The 20,114-nt window shown below is 34.6% G+C and overlaps 1 protein-coding gene across 7 annotated transcripts in view; it reads left to right on the top strand.

Moving 5' to 3' along the window:
- Positions 1 to 20,114, top strand: part of MYO6 (myosin VI) — a 150,615-nt gene that overhangs the window by 105,461 nt on the left and 25,040 nt on the right. For all 7 annotated transcript variants that reach the window (XM_059177246.1, XM_059177244.1, XM_059177245.1 and 4 more), the window contains exons 15-23: positions 226 to 298; positions 2,032 to 2,159; positions 5,905 to 6,000; positions 6,292 to 6,465; positions 10,370 to 10,408; positions 13,122 to 13,215; positions 17,218 to 17,348; positions 17,444 to 17,521; positions 19,656 to 19,785. In XM_059177246.1, coding sequence (XP_059033229.1) covers positions 226 to 298; positions 2,032 to 2,159; positions 5,905 to 6,000; positions 6,292 to 6,465; positions 10,370 to 10,408; positions 13,122 to 13,215; positions 17,218 to 17,348; positions 17,444 to 17,521; positions 19,656 to 19,785 — 943 coding nt within the window. The remainder of the gene's footprint in view (positions 1 to 225; positions 299 to 2,031; positions 2,160 to 5,904; positions 6,001 to 6,291; positions 6,466 to 10,369; positions 10,409 to 13,121; positions 13,216 to 17,217; positions 17,349 to 17,443; positions 17,522 to 19,655; positions 19,786 to 20,114) is intronic.

Below are 20,114 nucleotides of genomic sequence, written 5' to 3'. Positions count from 1 at the left end.
CATATATAAATCATATGTTGGTCATTAGTTTCTGACTTTACATTGCTTTAGGGGCAGGGATCTTTCTTCCCTAATGTTTTGTATGTCTCCTTAACCACTGAACTAGTTGGTATGAGCCTTTGTACTCTGGACTAATCAACAAAAGTTATGAGAAGTGGCACAAAACACACCATTTCATATCATAACAGTATTTCCATATCTGTGATTATGATTATTTTATTTTAGGAACAAGAACTTTATCAAAAAGAAGGTTTAGGTGTTAATGAAGTGCATTATGTGGATAATCAGGACTGTATAGGTATGTGGGTTTTTTTATTCTACTTTTGGAAAGTATGGGAAGATATAGTACATGCTTTTACTAGTAATTTTTCTGTGCTCTGTGATTGAAATTAATTGTTATGGGACTTGAAACTCTGGTATTTGAGAAAAGTTTTACTTCTCTTGTTCTGCCAGGAAGTTTTTTTCCTACCAAGGCATCAAATTCAGCCATTGGCTAAAGTTTTCCTTAAATTTCTTTTGTTTACCGTGATGAACATTTTCATTCTTAAACAGCCAACATGTGAGTAAGTTAAGATGGGAACTAAATGCCTTAAGTAGTAAAGAGATAAATTATCTCACTTGAGGAAGCCCATAGGTTAGCCAGGCTCTGAGTGAGGTTTTTCAGTGTTTGACTCTTCTGTAGTTTAGTTCCCTTGTTTTGTTCTCTGCATTGTCAGCACCCTCCGATCCATTGCAAGTTAGCTTCACAAGTTTCATGTGTCAGATCTGGATAATGCAGTGCAGCCAGGAGAACAGGGTTTCTCTTTTTATCAGTAAGGAAACCTTTCCCCGTCACCCCCCAGCTTAGTGCTCAATCTTTCTTTATTTTCCTACCTCATCATGAAAATCAACTGTTGGGCTGACTTTGTTTTCAAAACTCCATATGACAATTGAGTCAGTAACTCATGTGCTACATTTGGAAACCATGTATAATAATAATAATAATAATAATAATAAAAGTAATAGTAATAATACTTTATACTGATACAACTTTCCAAAGCATTTTTACATCCTAGCTGGCTCACAGAGTGTTTCCTTTACACATCACAGCTTTTCTCAGATCTCTGTGCCTTTGACTTTATATCTTGGCTGGAACTCCTCCTATTTTGTTTATCTTTTGCCCACTTTCATATCCTTCTATCAAAATACTCATTTATAGCTTAATTCAGCTGCCCCCCTTTCACCATCACCACTTGCCTAAAAAGTATCATTCTCTGAACAATGCAGTTAGAATTTTGATTTCTTTTCATATGTTCTATGCTTTTGGAGTCTTGTCCCATTTAATAGATTTTATATACTTTTTTTAAGCACTTTATATTTTATAGATATTTTGTATAAGCAGGAAATTCAAATTACCTGAATGGTAGGAGGATAAAAATGTGCTGTTACTGAAGTTTTGCTGGAAAACATTTGAGTCAGTATTGAAAAGTAGTTTTAAAAGCTCTGCATGTGAAAGTTTCTGTAGTTTTACTTTATTTTGAATGTAGGTATTATATGGAGAGGAGGAATTTTTGGTTCTTTAGCCTCTCTCATCCAAGCCTGCAGATAGAATGGTTATTACATTAATTATATGTGCCTGGTATTATTTTTCTAAAACTTATATTAGTTTCCCCTGCTATCTGAAAATAGAGCATTTTTATGAAAACTTTGAAAGCCAAAATGGTATAAATCAGAGAAGCAGTTACCATTTTGTAAGTGCAAATATTCTCTTTCGATTTCTTTCAGCTAGTGAAAATAGGCATTAATGTAGGTCTTCCATAAAAGCAAAGTGGCATAAAGCAGACTTTTCCATAGTGGAGGAAACCTGTATATGATTTTACTTTCCAAAAAATTGTCAGATTTGAAATAAAATACCTGCTTTCTGTACCTGTGAGGATATTTACAAATCTGCTATATTGCTTCTGACCAGTACTTTAAATTTGTGATTAGTAAATTGTTCATATATCTTTAAAATGTTTTTACCCTAACATATTTTAATTTTTTTTGGAATAGATTTAATTGAAGCAAAATTAGTGGGGATATTGGATATTTTAGATGAAGAAAATCGCCTTCCCCAGCCAAGTGACCAACACTTTACATCTGCAGTTCACCAGAAGCACAAAGAACATTTCCGACTCACTGTGAGTTTACCATTCCAAAACTGAGACTCTGTGGTGGGAAGAGAAATCTTTAGAAAGATATACTAGATACTGCATATTAAATAATCAGAATAATAAATTATATGGGGCTGAGAATAACTGTAATTTTTTCAGCACAGCATCTTCTGTAGATAGGCACTGAATTTATACATGTATAGTTTGGGTGATGATGATCTATCTAATGAAGACCCTTTTAGCTGAATAGAAAGTACATTTTATCAATCTAAAATGTACAAAATGGTTTACCTGCTGTTTTTATGTTCTTCCTTTTAGTAAAGTGGCCACGGGTTGCTTTTTTTCTATCATGAGACCTTGATCATGTTCCAGGGTTTGGCACCTAGAATCACAAAGAGCCGCCAGTCTGCACGTTTATAAGACGAGCAGTAAAGTTCATGGCTTAGAGACTGACTGGTGCAAGCAATCCATATTAGGTAACGGGTAGGCAATTTATTTTAATGTTCTTTCCTAGGGAGTTTTGAATGGAAAATATACCCAGAGACAGACATAGAAACTGAAGCAGTAGAAGAATTAGCTGAAGGGAAAACCAGACACAGAGCTATAGAAATAAATGAGAAGTACACTTGTTTTTTTCCTATCCCTTTTTGAAGATTTTTTTTTTTTTTAATTTTAGAGAGAGAGCACATGTGCAGGGGTAGGGGCAGAGGGGGAGGGAGAGAGGATCTCAAGCAGACTCTGTGCTGAGCACAGAACCTGACAGGGGGCTCAATCTCATGACCCTGAGATCATGACCTAAGCCAAAGCCAGGAGTCAGCCGCTCAACTGACTGAGCCACCCAGGCGCCAGAAGACTTAGTTCCCTGCACTGCTGTTGGGATATAGAGCTGAGGTTGAATCCTTGCAGCAGTGAATTGTAGGGCTGTTCTGCATGAGGCTGGCCCCTGTGGCTCTTGAGGTTTACCTTATTCACCTAATTCTATGTTTATCTTTACACTCAGCTGTTATTACTTGAGGTAATACAAGGACACCTCCATCCTTGTGCCCAGTAAGAACTGATTAGCCCAGAGAAATGTGGATGTTAATTTGATCCAGGAAGATAGGTGCTGCCTTAACTTACAGAGGACAACAAAGGAAAGGCAGGAAAAGGAAGAGAAGCTGCTTAGAGTGGCAAATGCCTCCCATTCTGTTTATTGTTTTGAGATTGTAACCTAGTGTAACAGCCAGGACTTTGATAGCCCTAAGAGCTGAAGTGAATGAAGACAAATATTCTTGTTTCCATACATCAGTAACTAAATTAAGAATGTGTAAGGTAAATAGGTTGAATGTATTTCCTTGAAAAGCTAATGTAATTATGGTAACCTCAAGGGGACTGAATCTAACAATCACCTGTCCCACTGACTTGGAGTTCTTCTGTATCCTTAAATATTTCTTATAATGGGAAGCTGTTTCTCTTCAGTGGAGATTGAAATAAAACAATATGTATCCTCCCTCAACAAACTTTTGCTATGATTGAAGAGGTGTTATATCCAGTCCTATTTATTTACTGTTCACTGGTCTTTGTAATGACCAGCCTGATGCATGGTTACCTTTAACAAGAGTACTGATTGCTGGTCAACAGAATTGTGACTACCTGGAGTTATATAGTACATATAACTATAGGGACAGCAAGCTAAAACATCAAGAATGGACTTTGGCTGCTTGTTTCAAAAGAGAACAAGAGCAAGACAGTAAATTCTAATTTTTATAAACCATTGATTTTGTTATAATTCTTTGGAAATAAAAATAATAATCATTATCTATTGAACACTTAGTATGTGCTAGTCATTGATCTAAGGGTTTTACTTGAAGTATTTTATTTAATCCTCATAATCCCTGCGGTGGATCCTGTTTGTATCCCCATGCCAGAGATGAGGAGACATACACAAAGAGGTTAAGTGACCGGTCATGTATAGCATAGTAAGGAAAGTGGTGGAATTGGGAATCAGGCCAGACATTTTGAGTCCAGCGCCTTTACTCTGACTCATGCTGGTGTTATCACCTCAGAGAAGAGCCTCCTTGGTCTGCCAGCTCTCTCACCTAGAAAAGGCCTGGTAAGGCTCTCAAAGTCTTAGCTTCTGCATTTTTTTTTTTAAGATTTTATTTATTTATTTGACAGAGATCACAAGGAGGCAGAGAGGCAACGGGTGGTGGGGGGGAAGCAGGCCCCCCACGGAGCAGAGAGCCTGATGTGGGGCTCCATCCCAGGACTCTAGGATCACAACCTGAGCCGAAGACAGAGGCCTTAACCCACTGAGCCACCCAGGTTGCCCCAGGCTTCTGCATTTTTAAATGAGAATGTCTTTCTTATCCTTAGGTTATTTTGAGGGTCAGACGTATACTCTTATATGAAGGCATTTTGGAGATTTTTAAATATTAGATGCTATAATTGATAGTATAACCCTAAAATGATTCAGTGTCCTTCAGATAGATTCAGGCTCCTCTATACACATGTTAGAATGTATAGCCGTAATAGTGGAAAAGTTCCTGTACTGATTTCAGATGTGTTTTAGAACGACCTTGGCTGTAGCTAGGAATCATCGGATATAAATGGTATGGGATTTAGGAGGTTTAAAAGTTCTTTGGGTAAATGTTTATAGCAACAATATCTACAATAGCCAAACTATGGAAAGAACCTAGATGTCCATCCACAGATGAATGGATAAAGAAGATGTGGTATATATACACAATGGAATATTATGCAGCCATCAAAAGAAACGAAATCTTGCCATTTGCGATGACATGGATGGAACTAGAGGGTATCATGCTTAGCGAAATAAATCAATCGGAGAAAGGCAACTATCATATGATCTCCTTGATATAAGGAAGTAGAGATGCAACATGGGGGGTTTAAGGGGGTAGGAGAAGAATAATGAAACAAGATGGGATTGGGAGGGAGACAAACCATAAGTGACTCTTAATCTCACAAAACAAACTGAGGGTTGCTGGGGGAAGGGGGTTGGGAGAGGGGGGACGGTGGGGGAGGGGTTATGGACATTGGGGAGGGTATGTGCTATGGTGAGTGCTGTGAAGTGTGTAAACCTGGCTATTCACAGACCTGTATCCCTGGGGATAAAAATACATTATATGTTTATTAAAATTAAGAAAAATAAATTTAAAAAAGTTCTTTGGGTAATTTGCCAATCAAGATCAAGAACCACTACTTTAAACATAAATAGTTAACTTTATAAAAATGCCCATTGTTTTGCATACTTACCGTGTTGTTTTTTTTGTCTTAGTTCTTTTTTCTTTTCTAAGAGATTATAACCAAATACTTGCTAGATTTCATTGGTAGTTTAAAGCTTACTAGAGGGGCGCCTGGGTGGCTCAGTGGGTTAAGCCGCTGCCTTCCGCTCAGGTCATGATCTCAGAGTCCTGGGATCGAGTCCCGCATTGGGCTCTCTGCTCAGCGGAGAGCCTGCTTCCCTCTCTCTCTCTCTGCCTGCCTCTCCATCTACTTGTGATTTCTCTCTGTTAAATAAATAAAATCTTTAAAAAAAAAAAAAATAAAGCTTACTAGATGTTTCAAAGGTAATATAATTGTGTGAAGTGTGAAAATATCCTTTAAAAGTTTTTTAATTTTTTAAAATTAACATATAATGTATTATTTGTTTCAGGGGTACATTTCTGTGTATCCTTTATAATTTAAGTATTTCACATCCCAGATGTTTTCTAAAGGAAATTATGTAATCTGTTTTTGATATTTTAATAACTGATATATGTACTCTTTTCAGATACCCAGAAAATCTAAGTTGGCAATTCATAGGAACATCAGAGATGATGAAGGCTTCATTATCCGGCATTTTGCAGGGGCAGTGTGCTATGAAACAGTGAGTATGACTTTTACCAAGAGAAAACCATCTGAGGTTGAAGCTTCACTGTACAGAATGTTAATCTCTAGCCACATCTGTTATTTCCATTTAAATTTAATAAAGTTTAAAATTTAGTTCCTCAGTACACTAGCCATACCTCATGTGCTCCGTGTCTATATTGGTGGCAACTGTGTTGGATAGTGCAGATACAGAACAGTTCTGTCATCTTGGAAAATTCTATTGAACAGAGCATATCAAAGGATATTACCATAGAATGGACTGAATCATTCCTGTTCCTTTATTTTTCAGACCCAATTTGTGGAAAAAAATAATGATGCTTTACATATGTCTCTTGAATCCTTAATATGTGAGTCCAGGGATAAATTTATACGAGAGTTATTTGAATCATCCACAAATAACAACAAGGATACTAAACAAAAAGCAGGAAAACTTAGCTTCATCAGTGTGGGAAACAAGTTTAAGGTATTTGTGTTAAATTTATTACTTGAAATATTGTTTTTGTTGCATTTAGAGTAAAATATATTGTTTTATACTTATAGAAGATAATATAGATTACTATAAAAAATCCCTTGAGTGAAATGCAAGAGCAGACCCTGCCTTGTTGATATTTGCATACAAAATAACATAAAATAGGTGTAGTAATTGTACATACAGAAATTCTTAAAATTTTATGAATCTGTTCTTTCTTGTTGCTTAACATATCCGATTCATACCTGCTTCTCCTAATGTTCTTGCTTCTGCTTACTGTTTGGTTGACCTTCAAACCTTCTCTTTCCCATGTGTTTTCTGTTTCCTTCCTCATTCAACAGTTTTGTTTTAGCTGGAGTAGTCCAGCTCGGGATGGCTAGAGAGGACTAGTTGAGTTGAGAGAGAAAAGCAGGCACAGCCAGGGGCTTCAGGTAAATGATCACTTTCATAGACTCTTATTTATAGAATGGCTGCCATGTTAAAAAGAGCCCGTCTCAAGTCAATGATTCAGTTTTTAATTTATTTTCAGTGTGTTTTCTTTCACTGTGCTTTATGGGTGTATGTATTGCATTGAAATTTGATTAAAGCTTTTAATAACTTTGTAAAAGATAAGTGCTTTGTGTGACAAACCCTTTAAACTGCTTATTTAACATTGAAGAACATCTCGCTTGTTTATTTTGGATCAGAAATTTATTCTTTGAAGTCTGACAAGGAATTGTCACATGATGTGTCTTAGAAATGGAACACTACTAATTGGTTTGAATTGTTGAGTATTTAGCATAGAGAAAGGTAATTTAAAAACTTTTGTATCATAAGTTAAATGAATAAAAAATCATAATAAATAGGACAAAGACATGAAATGAACTTCTCTTTTATGCATTTCCATAAAATATTGTTGTTGTATTTATAAGAAAATTCTGCATGTGGGTTTCATTATGAGTATTTTAAATATTAAAAAATGGTGTAATTAGAAACTATTTAAGCATGAGAATACTATAATAATAACAACAGTGTAAGGCTCCTGAAATCCCTTGTGGATTGAAATAAGCTCTAAATAACTACCTTCATAAAATAATGTTTATAAAGCTAGATTTTTAAAAAAATAAATATAAATGTAAGAGAAAGCTTTTAATACTTTTCAGGTAATTGAATAAAAACTCTAACTTTGTTATAAGTTATATTCATTAATTATGAGTTCCTAATTCTCTTGAACAATATTTTTTCCTCTTATTTTGATACCCTGAAATTCCTGAGTAGACATATGATAGCAGATTAGTTTAAATAATATATTGACCTAAATGAAATGGTTATTATTATTGTTTTTGTACTGTAGTATTATAGTAGTATTGCTGGTAAGAACATACTTGAAATTTTAGAAAATATAAATAAAAACAAAAACATTCTTAAAATTCTCTGAATTAAAGTATTATGTTGACACTTGAAATGTCTAAATATTGCTTATGTGCAAAATAAGATATATTTTGCATATTAAGCTGCTAAAACCTATAACTGATATTATTAATAAAATTTTAAAATGTTTTATGAGATACTTTAATATGAAGTATTAATAATTCTTTTTAATTTAAATTCCATTAGCCAACATATATCATTAATTTCAGAGTGGTATTCAGCAATCTATCAGTTGTGTATAATATCCAGTGCTCATCACATCATGTGCCCTCCTTAATGCCCATCGTCCAGTTAACCCATCCCCCCATCCCTCTTCCCTCTAGCAACCCTCAGTTTATTTCCTATAGTAAAGAGTCTCTCATGGTTTGTCTCCTGCTCTAATGACTTCCCATTTAGCTTTCTCCTTGATCCTCTTCCTCTATGATCCTCTGCGATGTTTCTTATATTCCACATATGAATGAAACCATATGATAATTGTCTTAGTATTAGTAATTCTTAATTTAAAATAGAATAGCTTGTTAAATTCAAGTTATTTGAAACAATAAAACAAAAGAGGCTAGCGTTTACACTGAGAACTTCAGTTATCCATCATTTCTGAGAAACAGCAGTTCTCTACTGAAAAGTAACATTTTCAGGTTATTGAAACATAATTCTTTTACTGTTAGTGTTTTAGAAAAATAATCCTTTTTGATGGAAATCTTACTCTATTATGTATATAAATATTTGTATGCTTTAAAATGAAAATAAAATACAAATAAAGCGTGGGTTTCATAAAACTCTTTATACCTTTCAGCCATTGACTGCTTCCTTGGTAACTGACATTTTCCCCTCTTTTCTCAAGTTTGTTTTTGCTGCTTCTACTCTGTCTCCATTTTTTTTGGAGAGCACTGTGTTTAGTCTGTGGATTAAGAGGCATGGACTTTGTGACAGTTTTCTTTTCAAATTAGTGGCTCTCATACTTGCTCTTCAGTTATTTAGTGATCCAGATTGATAAAAGTTGTCCAAACTCAGTCAACCAGATAAGTGGGGTATGGCTGTATTTTTTTAATCCATTGGGAAATTCATTCCATTTTTATGACTTAACTCTATGATATCTGAAGTACACTTCAGTATCATAGGTGAAAGAATGAACTTTATTAGGCCTTGTTGGAATTTTGGCTTTATTATTACTAGTTCCATGGTCTTAAGCAAGTAAGTTATCTCCTTGAATCTTAATGCTTGCACCTAAAACATGAGGCTAATAATATAGAATTAGAATTATATAATAGTATTATATAATTGTATATTTACATTACATAATAAAAATATATAGAATTATAAATATAAATAAATATATAATATATATATATAATAATTAGAATTGTTGTGCAGATTAAACATGATAATGCCTGTGAAAAGCTTTGAAGCAGTGCCTGACTCATGGAATGCATTCAGTACAATCTACCAGTTATTATTATTATTATTAAATATAGCTATGATCCAGTATGTTGATTTAAGAATTAGCATCTTAATTTAATCTTTTTGTGAGTAGTATAGCAAGCATCTTAGTATAAAATTGACATAAGAATTTTATATAATTTACTTTGTAGAGAAATAAAGCAAATCATGTTATTAATGTATTAAACCAATTTAAATTATTACCACTTAATATTATTATAAATAGGAAAATATAGTAACTCATAGTGTTTATTATCAAGTTGTTTTTGAGAAAATTGTCCAAGCTTTTAAAAATAACTGGAATGTGAAATATTTTAAAATAGCAAATGGGGGGGCGCCTGGGTGATTCAGTCATTAAGGGTCTGCCTTCTGCTCAGGTAATGATCCCAGCGTCCTGGGATCAAGCCACCCATCAGGCTCCCTGCTCAGTGGGAAACCTGCTTCTCCCTCTCCCACTCCCTTTGCCAGTATTCCCTCTCTCGCTGTCTCTCTGTCAAATAAATAAATAAAATCTCTTAAAAAAAAATAACAGAGGGTTTCTTTAGCTAGGCAGGACAATTCATTTAAGATAAGTGTTATATAAAACATTTCCAATATATACCGTTAGTATGTATTTTAAGTATGTCTTCATTCTTCAGTGGAATCTGACAGCAGCTACACCCAGCTTGCTACATATTCAAGTACTGCCCCGTTAATCTCTTCTGGAATGCATCTGCTGTATTTTCATTTACTTCCTTTGTTGCCTGTACACTTTTTGCTCTTCCATTCCACCTGCAAGTGTGCATGTATATTTTTTAGCCTTGCTAATATTCAATCTTTTAATGATATAAGTTCTGTATAAGTCGTGTAAGTTATTGTCCTTAGCATTATATTAGCCATATAGTGCATGTTACTGTCAAAGAATTTATGTATCAGTTGTTAAATTGTACAGTGTTGTATGTTGATGTTATTGCATGTTATTTTATGCTAATGTTGGAGAGCTAATATTAACTTAATAACATTGCGTACTTTTGCTTTTTGAAATAATGAAGTGATTTTCTTTCTTCTACAGACACAACTAAATCTGCTTCTGGATAAACTTCGAAGTACTGTGAGTACACTTACAAAAATCCAGAGTTTTTAAATGGTCCTCTTTAAATTATTAGTAATTACTCAAATAGGCACAGTAAACCTGGAATGATTAGAAATTTTTTTTTTTTAAAGATTTTATTTCTATTTGAGAGAAAGTGAGAGAGCGAGCGAGCACAAGCCAGGGGAGGGGTAGAGAAGCAGGTTGCCCACTTGAGCAGGGAGCCCAACATGGGACTTGATCTGAGGACTCCGGGATCATGACCTGAGCCGAAGGCAGAGGCTCAACCAACTGAGCCACCCAGGTGCCCATAGAAAGTAATTCTTAAACTGAATTGCCTCATTTTGAAAAATCAGTTTTTAGGGGTGCCTGGCAGGCTTAGATGGTAAAGCTTCTGTCTTCAGCTCAGGTCATGATCTCAGGGTCCTGGAATTGAGCCCTGTGTAGGGCTCCCATCTCAGTGGGGAGCCCACTTCTCCCTTTCTCTCTGCCTCTCCCTCTGCTTGTGTGCTGTCTCTTTCTCAAATGAATAGATAAAGTATTTTAAAAAAATTAAAAATCAGTTTTTAAAATGTCATTTTGGTTAGGCTTGTTCTGAAGAAAAGTCAAATATATATGTGAAGTCATGATTTTAGAAATATACAGAATTCTCCCAATGTTATTAAATTAAAGTTTTCCTGTAGTTTCAAAAAAGTGAAAATAATTAGTTATGTGGAGAAGAAAATGTATTTTTTAGGATTAAACATAATGCATGTAATTCATTTTCATTTTATTATTCTATTAGTTACATTTTGCAGCATGGCAGCATTGATATGGAAAAAATGGGCATGATATCTTTATGCCCTGTTATAGAGGCAGAATTTCTTAGAATCTATTTTTTAAACTAGTTTTAGTAGTTCACTGTATTTTTTATTTTTTAATTTTTTGTTTTTAAAAATTATTTATTTGAGAGGGAGCAGGGGGAAGGGCAGAGGGAGAGGGAGAGAGACTCTTAAACATACTCTGAGCTGAGTGCAGAGCCCAATGCAGGGCTCTTATCTCATGACCCAAAAATGATAACCTGAGCCAAAACCAAGAGTCTGATGCCCGACGGACTCTGCCATCCAGGTGCCTCAGTTCACTCTTTTTTTTAATGGAAAATTTATCAGAGAAACAAGTCTGATATGTGGGTTATATAAATGAGGCATGATTCCAAGGTGAGACATTTTTAAAATAGATCTGCTGAACTAACCAGGTATTCTTCCTTATCAAGTTGGCATTTTGGAAAGCCAGATATTTATTCTGTTGGTGCTGTTATTGCTTAACTTATTGTTAGACTGGCTTTGCGGACCATTAAGAAATTTTTTTTTTTTTTTTTTTTTTAAGATTTTATTTATTTATTTGTCAGAGAGACAGCGAGCGAGAGTGAGCATAGGCAGACAGAGTGGAAGGCAGAGTCAGAGGGAGAAGCAGGCTCCCTGCGGAGCAAGGAGCCCGATGTGGGACTCGATCCCAGGACGCTGGGATCATGACCTGAGCCGAAGGCAGCTGCTTAACCAACTGAGCCACCCAGGCGTCCCAAGAAATTTTTGCACATGACCTCATTGTTTGCAAATATTTATCTCTTGTGAACCAAACATCTTTAAAAACCAAATCTGTTGAGGAGGGTGTTTTATTTTTGTCACCCAAATATAGTGCTACTATAAAATAAGGAGAATACTTTTGTGATTTATAAGAAGAAGGTATTTCTAAAAAGTGTTCTGAAAGTGTTTGCAATGAGCATCATTGTTGAAATAGATATTCAGTGTTCTGCTGGGACTACTGTGAAAAGAAACAGTAATTTGAAAGTTGAGTATATTCACTTTAATACCCAGCAGTTTCATTGTGTACATATATATATATTCTTTCTGCCTCATTCAGCATAATCTGATAACTGATTCCAAATGAATGCCTTTAAAAGCTTTTTAAACTACTGTTTAACAAATAGAACTTTAAAATGTGCAGTGGTGCAGCTTCAGGACTTACTGTATACTTTTGAAGTAGAATGATGAAAAAGTTTGAACTTTTCTCCCCACTTTGGTCTAAATTTGAAGAGGCAGAACTTTATTTATTTCTCCTGTTATAGGACAGTTTTCTTATCACAGAAATATGGCACATCAATACACTTAAATGTAGAATAAAATCATATATATATATCAGCCTGAAAAATACATTGTTTAAATATGTTAAAATATTTTATGATGAAAGAGTTTTCTTTTTACAATAATACAATTTTTGGCACTCAAATCTACAATCCATCCTTCCTTCCTTCTTTCTTTCTTTCTTTCTTTCTTTCTTTCTTTCTTTCTTTCTTTCTTTCTTCTGATATATTTGATTTGGAGAGAGAGCATGAATGCAAGGGGCAGAGGGAGAGGAAGAGAGAATCCCAATCAGGCGTCGTGCTTAGTGTTGAGCCTGACGTGGAGCTCTGTCCCACAACCCCAAGATCATGAACTGAGCAAAACCAGGAGTCGTGTTTCCAATGAACTGTACCACCCAGGCATCCAGTATTTTTCTGATATTAGTATATAATGCAGAGATTTGTTCCAAGCTTGAAGTTTTAAAACTGTCTAATTATGTTTTAAATTCTTTAGTGATTATTTTAAAAGAATTCAAATATTAATGTTAACATGTCTGAAATTTACTGATATTCATAAAAATAGAAAAGCAAGAATGCTCTATGTGTAGTCTTTAAAAAGTACCTTTATTCTCCTAGGGTGCAAGCTTTATTCGTTGTATCAAACCTAATTTAAAGATGACAAGCCACCACTTTGAAGGTGCCCAAATTTTATCTCAACTTCAATGTTCAGGTATTTTCATATTTTTGTATTTATATTCATGTGTGTTGGGAGTCTTAACTCAGATACACTTTACTATGTATAGTGTTTTCAAACAACTCACAGTTATCTTGATTGTTTTTAAGTGGATTGATTTTTACTTTCTATTTCTTTTAATTATAAGAAAAGTATGGCTAACAAATTATTTGAACAATACTGGGGTATAGTTTATTGTGAAATAAAACAATTTTACAGCATTGAAGTAAAATTTATGAAAACTCTTTAACTGCAAACCTAGGTCTTCCTTAAGTAGGTTGCTTTCCAATGGCCTTCTCAGCCTGTGCGCAGTTCATTTCTCATGCCCCATGTAGCTGGGGCAGGAGGTAGGTTTGGGTGTCCTTGCTCTCACTCTACCACTTTAAAAAAAAATGAAAACACAATGCCCTTGGCTGCTGCAGAACTTCTGTGCACTTGGTTAAACCACCTCCTATCTCTCACCTGCCACATTCTAACTTTGCTCAGTCACAGAAGTCTTGGGCTCTGTTTTTCCTGTACTGATGCATATCCATATCCATCTGCTGTCTCCACCCATTCTACTCCTACTTTCTCCCAAGGCATTAGTCTTTTCCTTGCTTTTTGATCTTTCTCAGGCTTGTAATACTTCCTTAAACTGTCTTGTCTTTCTCACTCCTTATATTGTTCCTCTTAAAATCAGATTTATTATAGAAGTACTTTTTTCGTAAATTACAATTATATAAACTTTAAGTAGACTCACCCTATTCTCCTTAAATCTGAGTCTCTGCCAACAGACAGCCTTACTTCTTTACTAGAAGATGGAAAGCTTCACCTATGTGCTCCCGAACACTGCTATCTACCTGCATATCCTTCCCTCCTATGAAGAAGGTGGAAGTGCCTCTCTTCTTAGTTGAGATAATAATTCTTTGGAATCATTTCTCCTACCTTCTTATGAATCTTCAATATCGATTAGCTATATTGAACCATTCCCTTTGAGGTGGTTTCTCTCATTACCATTTAAATATGTGGAGACCTCATCTTAATTCCCTCTGACCCACATTCCCTTCCACCTTCTTCCTTATATCTCATCTCACTTTTTGCTCTCTAGTTTTTCCCTTTCAGTCCAAGAGTAGTCTGTTCTTGCTTTCTCGATTTCCTGCCTTCCACTCACTCTTAAACCCAAGAGAATTCAGATTCCACCTTGATCAGTCCAACAAAAAATTCTTGATAAGGTCACCCGTAATTTCCCTGATCCTAAATCAGATGTTCATTTTGCAGCCTGTCTCTTAGTAGATGTCACAGTAGCATTTGACTTGACCAGTCCCCCTCACGTATCTTGCCTTGGCTCCTGATTCAGCTCATGTTCCTGCTTTTCTCTTTAATTCTCGGGTAATTCCTGACTCCTCTATAGGGTCTTCTTCTTTTACCTGGGTATTATATGTTAGAGTTTTTCAGACTTTGGGTTAGGCCTCGTTTCTTTCTCACTCTTAACCAGTGCTGTCTGATACAACTTTCCATGTTGATGGAAATATTTTGTATCTGTGTTATATAGCATGGTAGATACTTGTGGCTGTTGAGGACTTGAAATGTGGCTGTGTGACTTAGATACTGATTTTTAAATTTTATTTAATTTTTTAAAATTTAAATAGTCACATGTAGTATATATAGTATATATACACAGACCTATACCCCTGAAACAAATAATACATTATTTGTCAATAAAAATATTTTTTTCATAAAAAGGATGTAAGATTTGAATTCTACACTGCCTTTCTATTTTCATTATTTTTTTCCAAATAAAGTAGAATTAATTCATTTAGTACATCATTTACTAAAATTACTATCTTCTCATTAGCCAACATCAGGGCAAAGTAGGGGAGGATAAGAGAAGGCAGATGTTCTTCCTCTTTAACCTTGGGGTTGTGCTGCCTGTCTGTGGCAACAAAAAGCATTCTGAGTATAACCAATCAGACTGCATCAACAAGCCCCTCACCAAACTCTCAGAGAAGGAGCCAGGGAATGGAAATTTCTAGAAGGAAGAGTACTTGATTTGATGTTTTTAATTTTTATTTTTTAAGTGTTGAAAGGTCTTTATTGTAAATTAGCTTCAGGTGCTGAGAAAGCAGTCCAGGGCTTGGCAATTTGTTAAGCTTCATGATACTCTTAATGAACTTTTGTCAGACAGTTCATATGCTGTCTTCAGCTATTGGGCAAGCCAAGAGACTCAGAGGTGGCAGATGTATACATTCCCTAGGGTACTTGTTTATTTGATATAAATGGACAAGAATTGTAACGATACCAAACCTTTAATTTCTCCTAGCAGAGCCCAGAACTAATTAGATTTAGTTTTAGGTATTTCTTTACATAGGAATGATTGCCTTTATGTGCTTCATTAATTAGTATTAAAAATTACAGAAGTTACATTATTGACTCTAATGAAAATCAAATAGTACAGAATAATATAAGTAAAAAGTCTCATTTCTCAGGGACGACCACTTAATTTTGTTTTGGGTATATTTATTATACAGATTGAATCTCTGCCGTGTTCTTTTTAATGAATACATCATATTCTACCATATGATTGTAACACAATTTAATTGATTGATATTTAAGTTGTTTCTGTTTTTTTTTTCCTTTCATTACAGTGACACAGTGGACATGTGTGCATTCTCTATGAATATCTCTGTCCACATGTCTGATAAATTATAGGGCAGATTCAAAGAAGTAGAAAGTACTGAGTCAAGGGAATAAATATTTCCAAGTTGCTATCCAAAATTGTTGCACTGGTATACTTTCCCAATGGTAGTATAGGTGTGTGTTTTCTTACATTGTCATCAACCCTGAGTACCATTGGTCTTTTATACCTTTGCCAGGTAGGTTAAAAGTCAATAGGTTAAAATCCAATTTGACTGCCTAGAAAATATATCTTTCCTATGAGATTATGTCAAAATAAACATCCACTCATTTAAAAAAAAATTTAGTAGTCTCATTTTGCTAATTTAAATTTTTTTAAAGATTTTATTTATTTATTTGACGGATATCACAAGTAGGCAGAGAGGCAGGCAGAGAGAGAGGAGGAAGAAGCTCCCTGCTGAGCAGAGACCTTGATGTGGGGCTCAATCCCAGGACTCTGGGATCATGACTGGAGCTGAAGGCAGAGGCTTTAACCCAATTGAGCCATACAGGCACCCCTGAATTTTTGACCACCAGGAATTTAATTTGATATAAGGAGTGAGATTGGGATCCAGTGTTATGTTTGTTTTCTAAATGGTTGGCCATTTGTCCTAATATTTTTTTGTTGAATTATTTTATTCCTGTTGATTTGAAAGTCCTAGACAGTGAAACCTAGCTATTTTTTATAAATAAAAGTACTACCATTTTCTATAGTTGTTGAGCCTTCCCCTGACTACTTCATACTTTTCCTAACATGAAAAGTTCATACTGATTCAAGGCTCACATTACAAGCTCCTAGAGTTATACTGAAAATATTCATTCTAAATAGACTAGTTTCTTTGAGAGGTGAGTGAAAGGGGATCTTTATAGTGAAATAGTGAGCTCTCCTTTCTTTTTCTTTTGCTTTGTGTAAGCATAGGTAAGAATTTGGAAATGTGTCTGGCTACTTCTTGGGGATTCTATCAGGAATCTTGTTTTAAAATTAGCCTCAGAACTGGGAAAGTGGCTTAATGCAGGCCTTTATCTCATATGCTATTGATTGTGACAGACGTTTCTAGCAGGAAAAAGAAACTAGGTTGAGCTTTCTAGGGACCAGTAATTTATCCCTAGAAAATAGTTAGGAAAACTGATTTTTGAGGAAATTTGCTATAATAGTTTTAGGTAGCGGGTATGTTCATACTTACTGAATATGAGTATGATACTCCCTATGTAATATTTCATTGTTGATGATTCCTATAAATTGCCCTTTTCTAAATATTAATTTGTAAAATTGTTAGATCATTTACAAGTTCTTTTTGGACTTCTGTTCAGAGATTGGCAATAATTTGTGTTTGTTTATGAATCTAGGTATGGTGTCTGTTTTGGACTTAATGCAGGGTGGTTTCCCATCACGAGCCTCCTTTCATGAACTCTACAACATGTATAAAAAGTATATGCCAGATAAACTTGCAAGATTAGACCCAAGACTGTTTTGCAAGGTACGAACACTGCTTAAACTGAAATTTCTTAGCTATGAACTATCTTTCTTACTAATTACTGTTTGGCATTTAACTATTGAACTTTTATTTTTCAGGCTCTTTTTAAAGCTTTGGGCTTAAATGAAGTTGACTACAAGTTTGGATTAACAAAAGTATTTTTTAGACCTGGCAAGGTAAATACGTCTTATTTTCAACTTTAACATGATGAATATGGATAGTAGGAGTCAATGCGTATTTTTGCATTTAGTGATTTGTGTTATTCATGAATTATGATCACTAACAATATATGTGTATATATATACACAGTTTCCCTGCCTGTGAGAAGTTTGCAATGTGTAATATTCTATACAAGTTTTACAACTTCTATTTCACATTTGGAAGTACTGGAATCAGGGCATTGCTTGTTTTTTTTTTTTTTTTTTTTTTTTTTTTTTTTGCTTAAATAAGGATTAACCAGAAAATACTTACAATTTATTTTTTAAAATTTATTTTATTTAATACATTTTTTAAAGTAGGCTCCATGCCCAATGTGGGGCTTGAACTTTCCCGAGATAAAGAGTCCCATGTTCTAGCACTGAGGTAGAGCACCCCTGCCAGAAAATACTTACTGAAATCTTTTCTTTTTCTTTTTTTTTTTTTTTTTTAAAGATTTTTATTTATTTATTTGACAGACCGAGATCACAAGTAGGCAGAGAGGCAGGCAGAGAGAGAGAGGAGGAATCAGGCTCCCTGCCGAGCAGAGAGCCCGATGCGGGGCTTGATCCCAGGACCCTGGGATCATGACCTGAGCCGAAGGCAGAGGCTTTAACCCACTGAGCCACCCAGGCGCCCCTGAAATCTTGTCTAAAACATTAATTCAGTTTTCAATAATTAAAAATTTTGCAGTACCTTTGAGTCTTCCTTGTAAGAACAAGTTTTATTGGCATATGATAGTCGTATAAGGTATAGGAAATTGGACTGAAGTTTGTGCCAATTTCTGTCAAACCCCAGAATGAGTGAATGTATGTACTTTTGTATGTAACATAATTATGCTAACCCATAGTTTTTGTATTTATAGATTTTTGTACTAAATTACAAGACTGACTTACAGAGTATTTCATAGCAAATATGTATAAAACAAAAACATCTAAATGCTATTCACAGTCTGTAATATTGTCACCATTCCTAACTTTGTATTGAATAATAGCATCCTCATAATTTTAAGCACAACTATAATTATATAATAGCCAACTATGCTTGTTGGACTTAGCAATATCATTAATAAATATCTCTACTGCCTTGAAAGCTAGATTAATGATAATCTGATTTCACATTTTTGGGCACGAGATAAAAATCCATGTAATACCTCTCTCTGAATATTTTTACTCCAGAGGACCCATACTATATCTTGTATAAAAGAAAAAATATTAAAAGAAAACAAATAATATATTCATAGTTGGCTTAGCTATAATCATACATATTTATCATAAGTTCAACATTTCTCTTATTTCAGGGCTATAGTAATAATTTTAGAATTAATAGCCTGAGAAAACACTTGGTCTTATTTGCCCTGAGAAAAATTAATCAGAAGAATATGTTGAAAACATAAAGCAGGCTTTCAAAGATCTTTATTCTTGTTATGTTACCTTTAACTTTATTTTTGATTATAGGAAGCCTTTGTATTGATAGGTGTGTGACATCCTTAGTATATTGTCATGAGGTATTTGATAAAGGATAGAAATCATTTTATAATTTGGTGGTAAGTTGTGAAAATAATGCATTTTATTTTTTAATAGCCTAATAGCTCTTTTATTTGTATTGTCTTTCTCTTAGTAGCGATTTCTTATTATCTGACCAAAATGAGGATGGAGGTTGGGAAAGTCAGTAGTTTTAGTGGTACCTGATTTTATTATATAGATGACCTTTACTTGTCAGAAACTGTACACAGTTATCTACATAAGTATGTGGATAAGCAATTCAGAAACTTATTAGCCCTTTTATCATTCTTTCCTCGGTTAAACTTTTTTTCCAACCATCTGTAATTGTCGTTTAAGGTTAAGGTTTTTTCTACTTTTATTATTGAATCTGTTAACTAGTAATGAGTAACTCCCTTTTACCCCTCCAAAAAAGGATGCTGAAGGAAGGAAGAGAAAGGCAGCAAAATATAGCTAAATATGTTTGAGTTTGCTGAGACTTGTGTCTGTAATTGGTTTGTGATCATTTCCAGGAAGTTAGATTTTTGACTTGACTTCTGGTTATTTTGTATCTCTCTGTGTGTTTAAGCACATTTGTCTTTTGATATTGATGCTAAATTATTTCATTTCCTAGTTTGCAGAATTTGATCAGATCATGAAGTCTGACCCTGATCATTTAGCAGAATTGGTTAAAAGAGTCAATCACTGGCTTATCTGCAGTCGCTGGAAGAAAGTTCAGTGGTGCTCACTCTCAGTCATCAAATGTAGGTGTTTTCTTTTACATCAAGATCTGTAATTATTTTGGAAATGAATTGGTTTATGGAATGTTATGCGTTACCACAGTGGTGAGTGCTGGGCCATAGGGACCACTTTGCTTATTCATGCTGTGTTCCTGGTTCCATGTAACACCCCCATGTAGTGTACATGGTAAATATTGAGACAATATTTTGTGTGTGTGTTACTTATCTTCCTATCCAGATACATTATGGGAGAATTACTTTCATCATATCCTGAACAAAGCAGAAACAGAGCTCATGGTCTCGATTCCTTTCCCTCCCTCCACATCATCCCCTCATTTCTCAGAGTTCAGCCA

This window comes from Mustela lutreola, chromosome 6 (genome assembly GCF_030435805.1).
Source record: "Mustela lutreola isolate mMusLut2 chromosome 6, mMusLut2.pri, whole genome shotgun sequence".
Classification (NCBI taxonomy): Eukaryota; Metazoa; Chordata; class Mammalia; order Carnivora; family Mustelidae; genus Mustela; species Mustela lutreola.
Note: the sequence above shows the minus strand (reverse complement) of the source record. Positions and strands in the feature narration are given on the sequence as shown.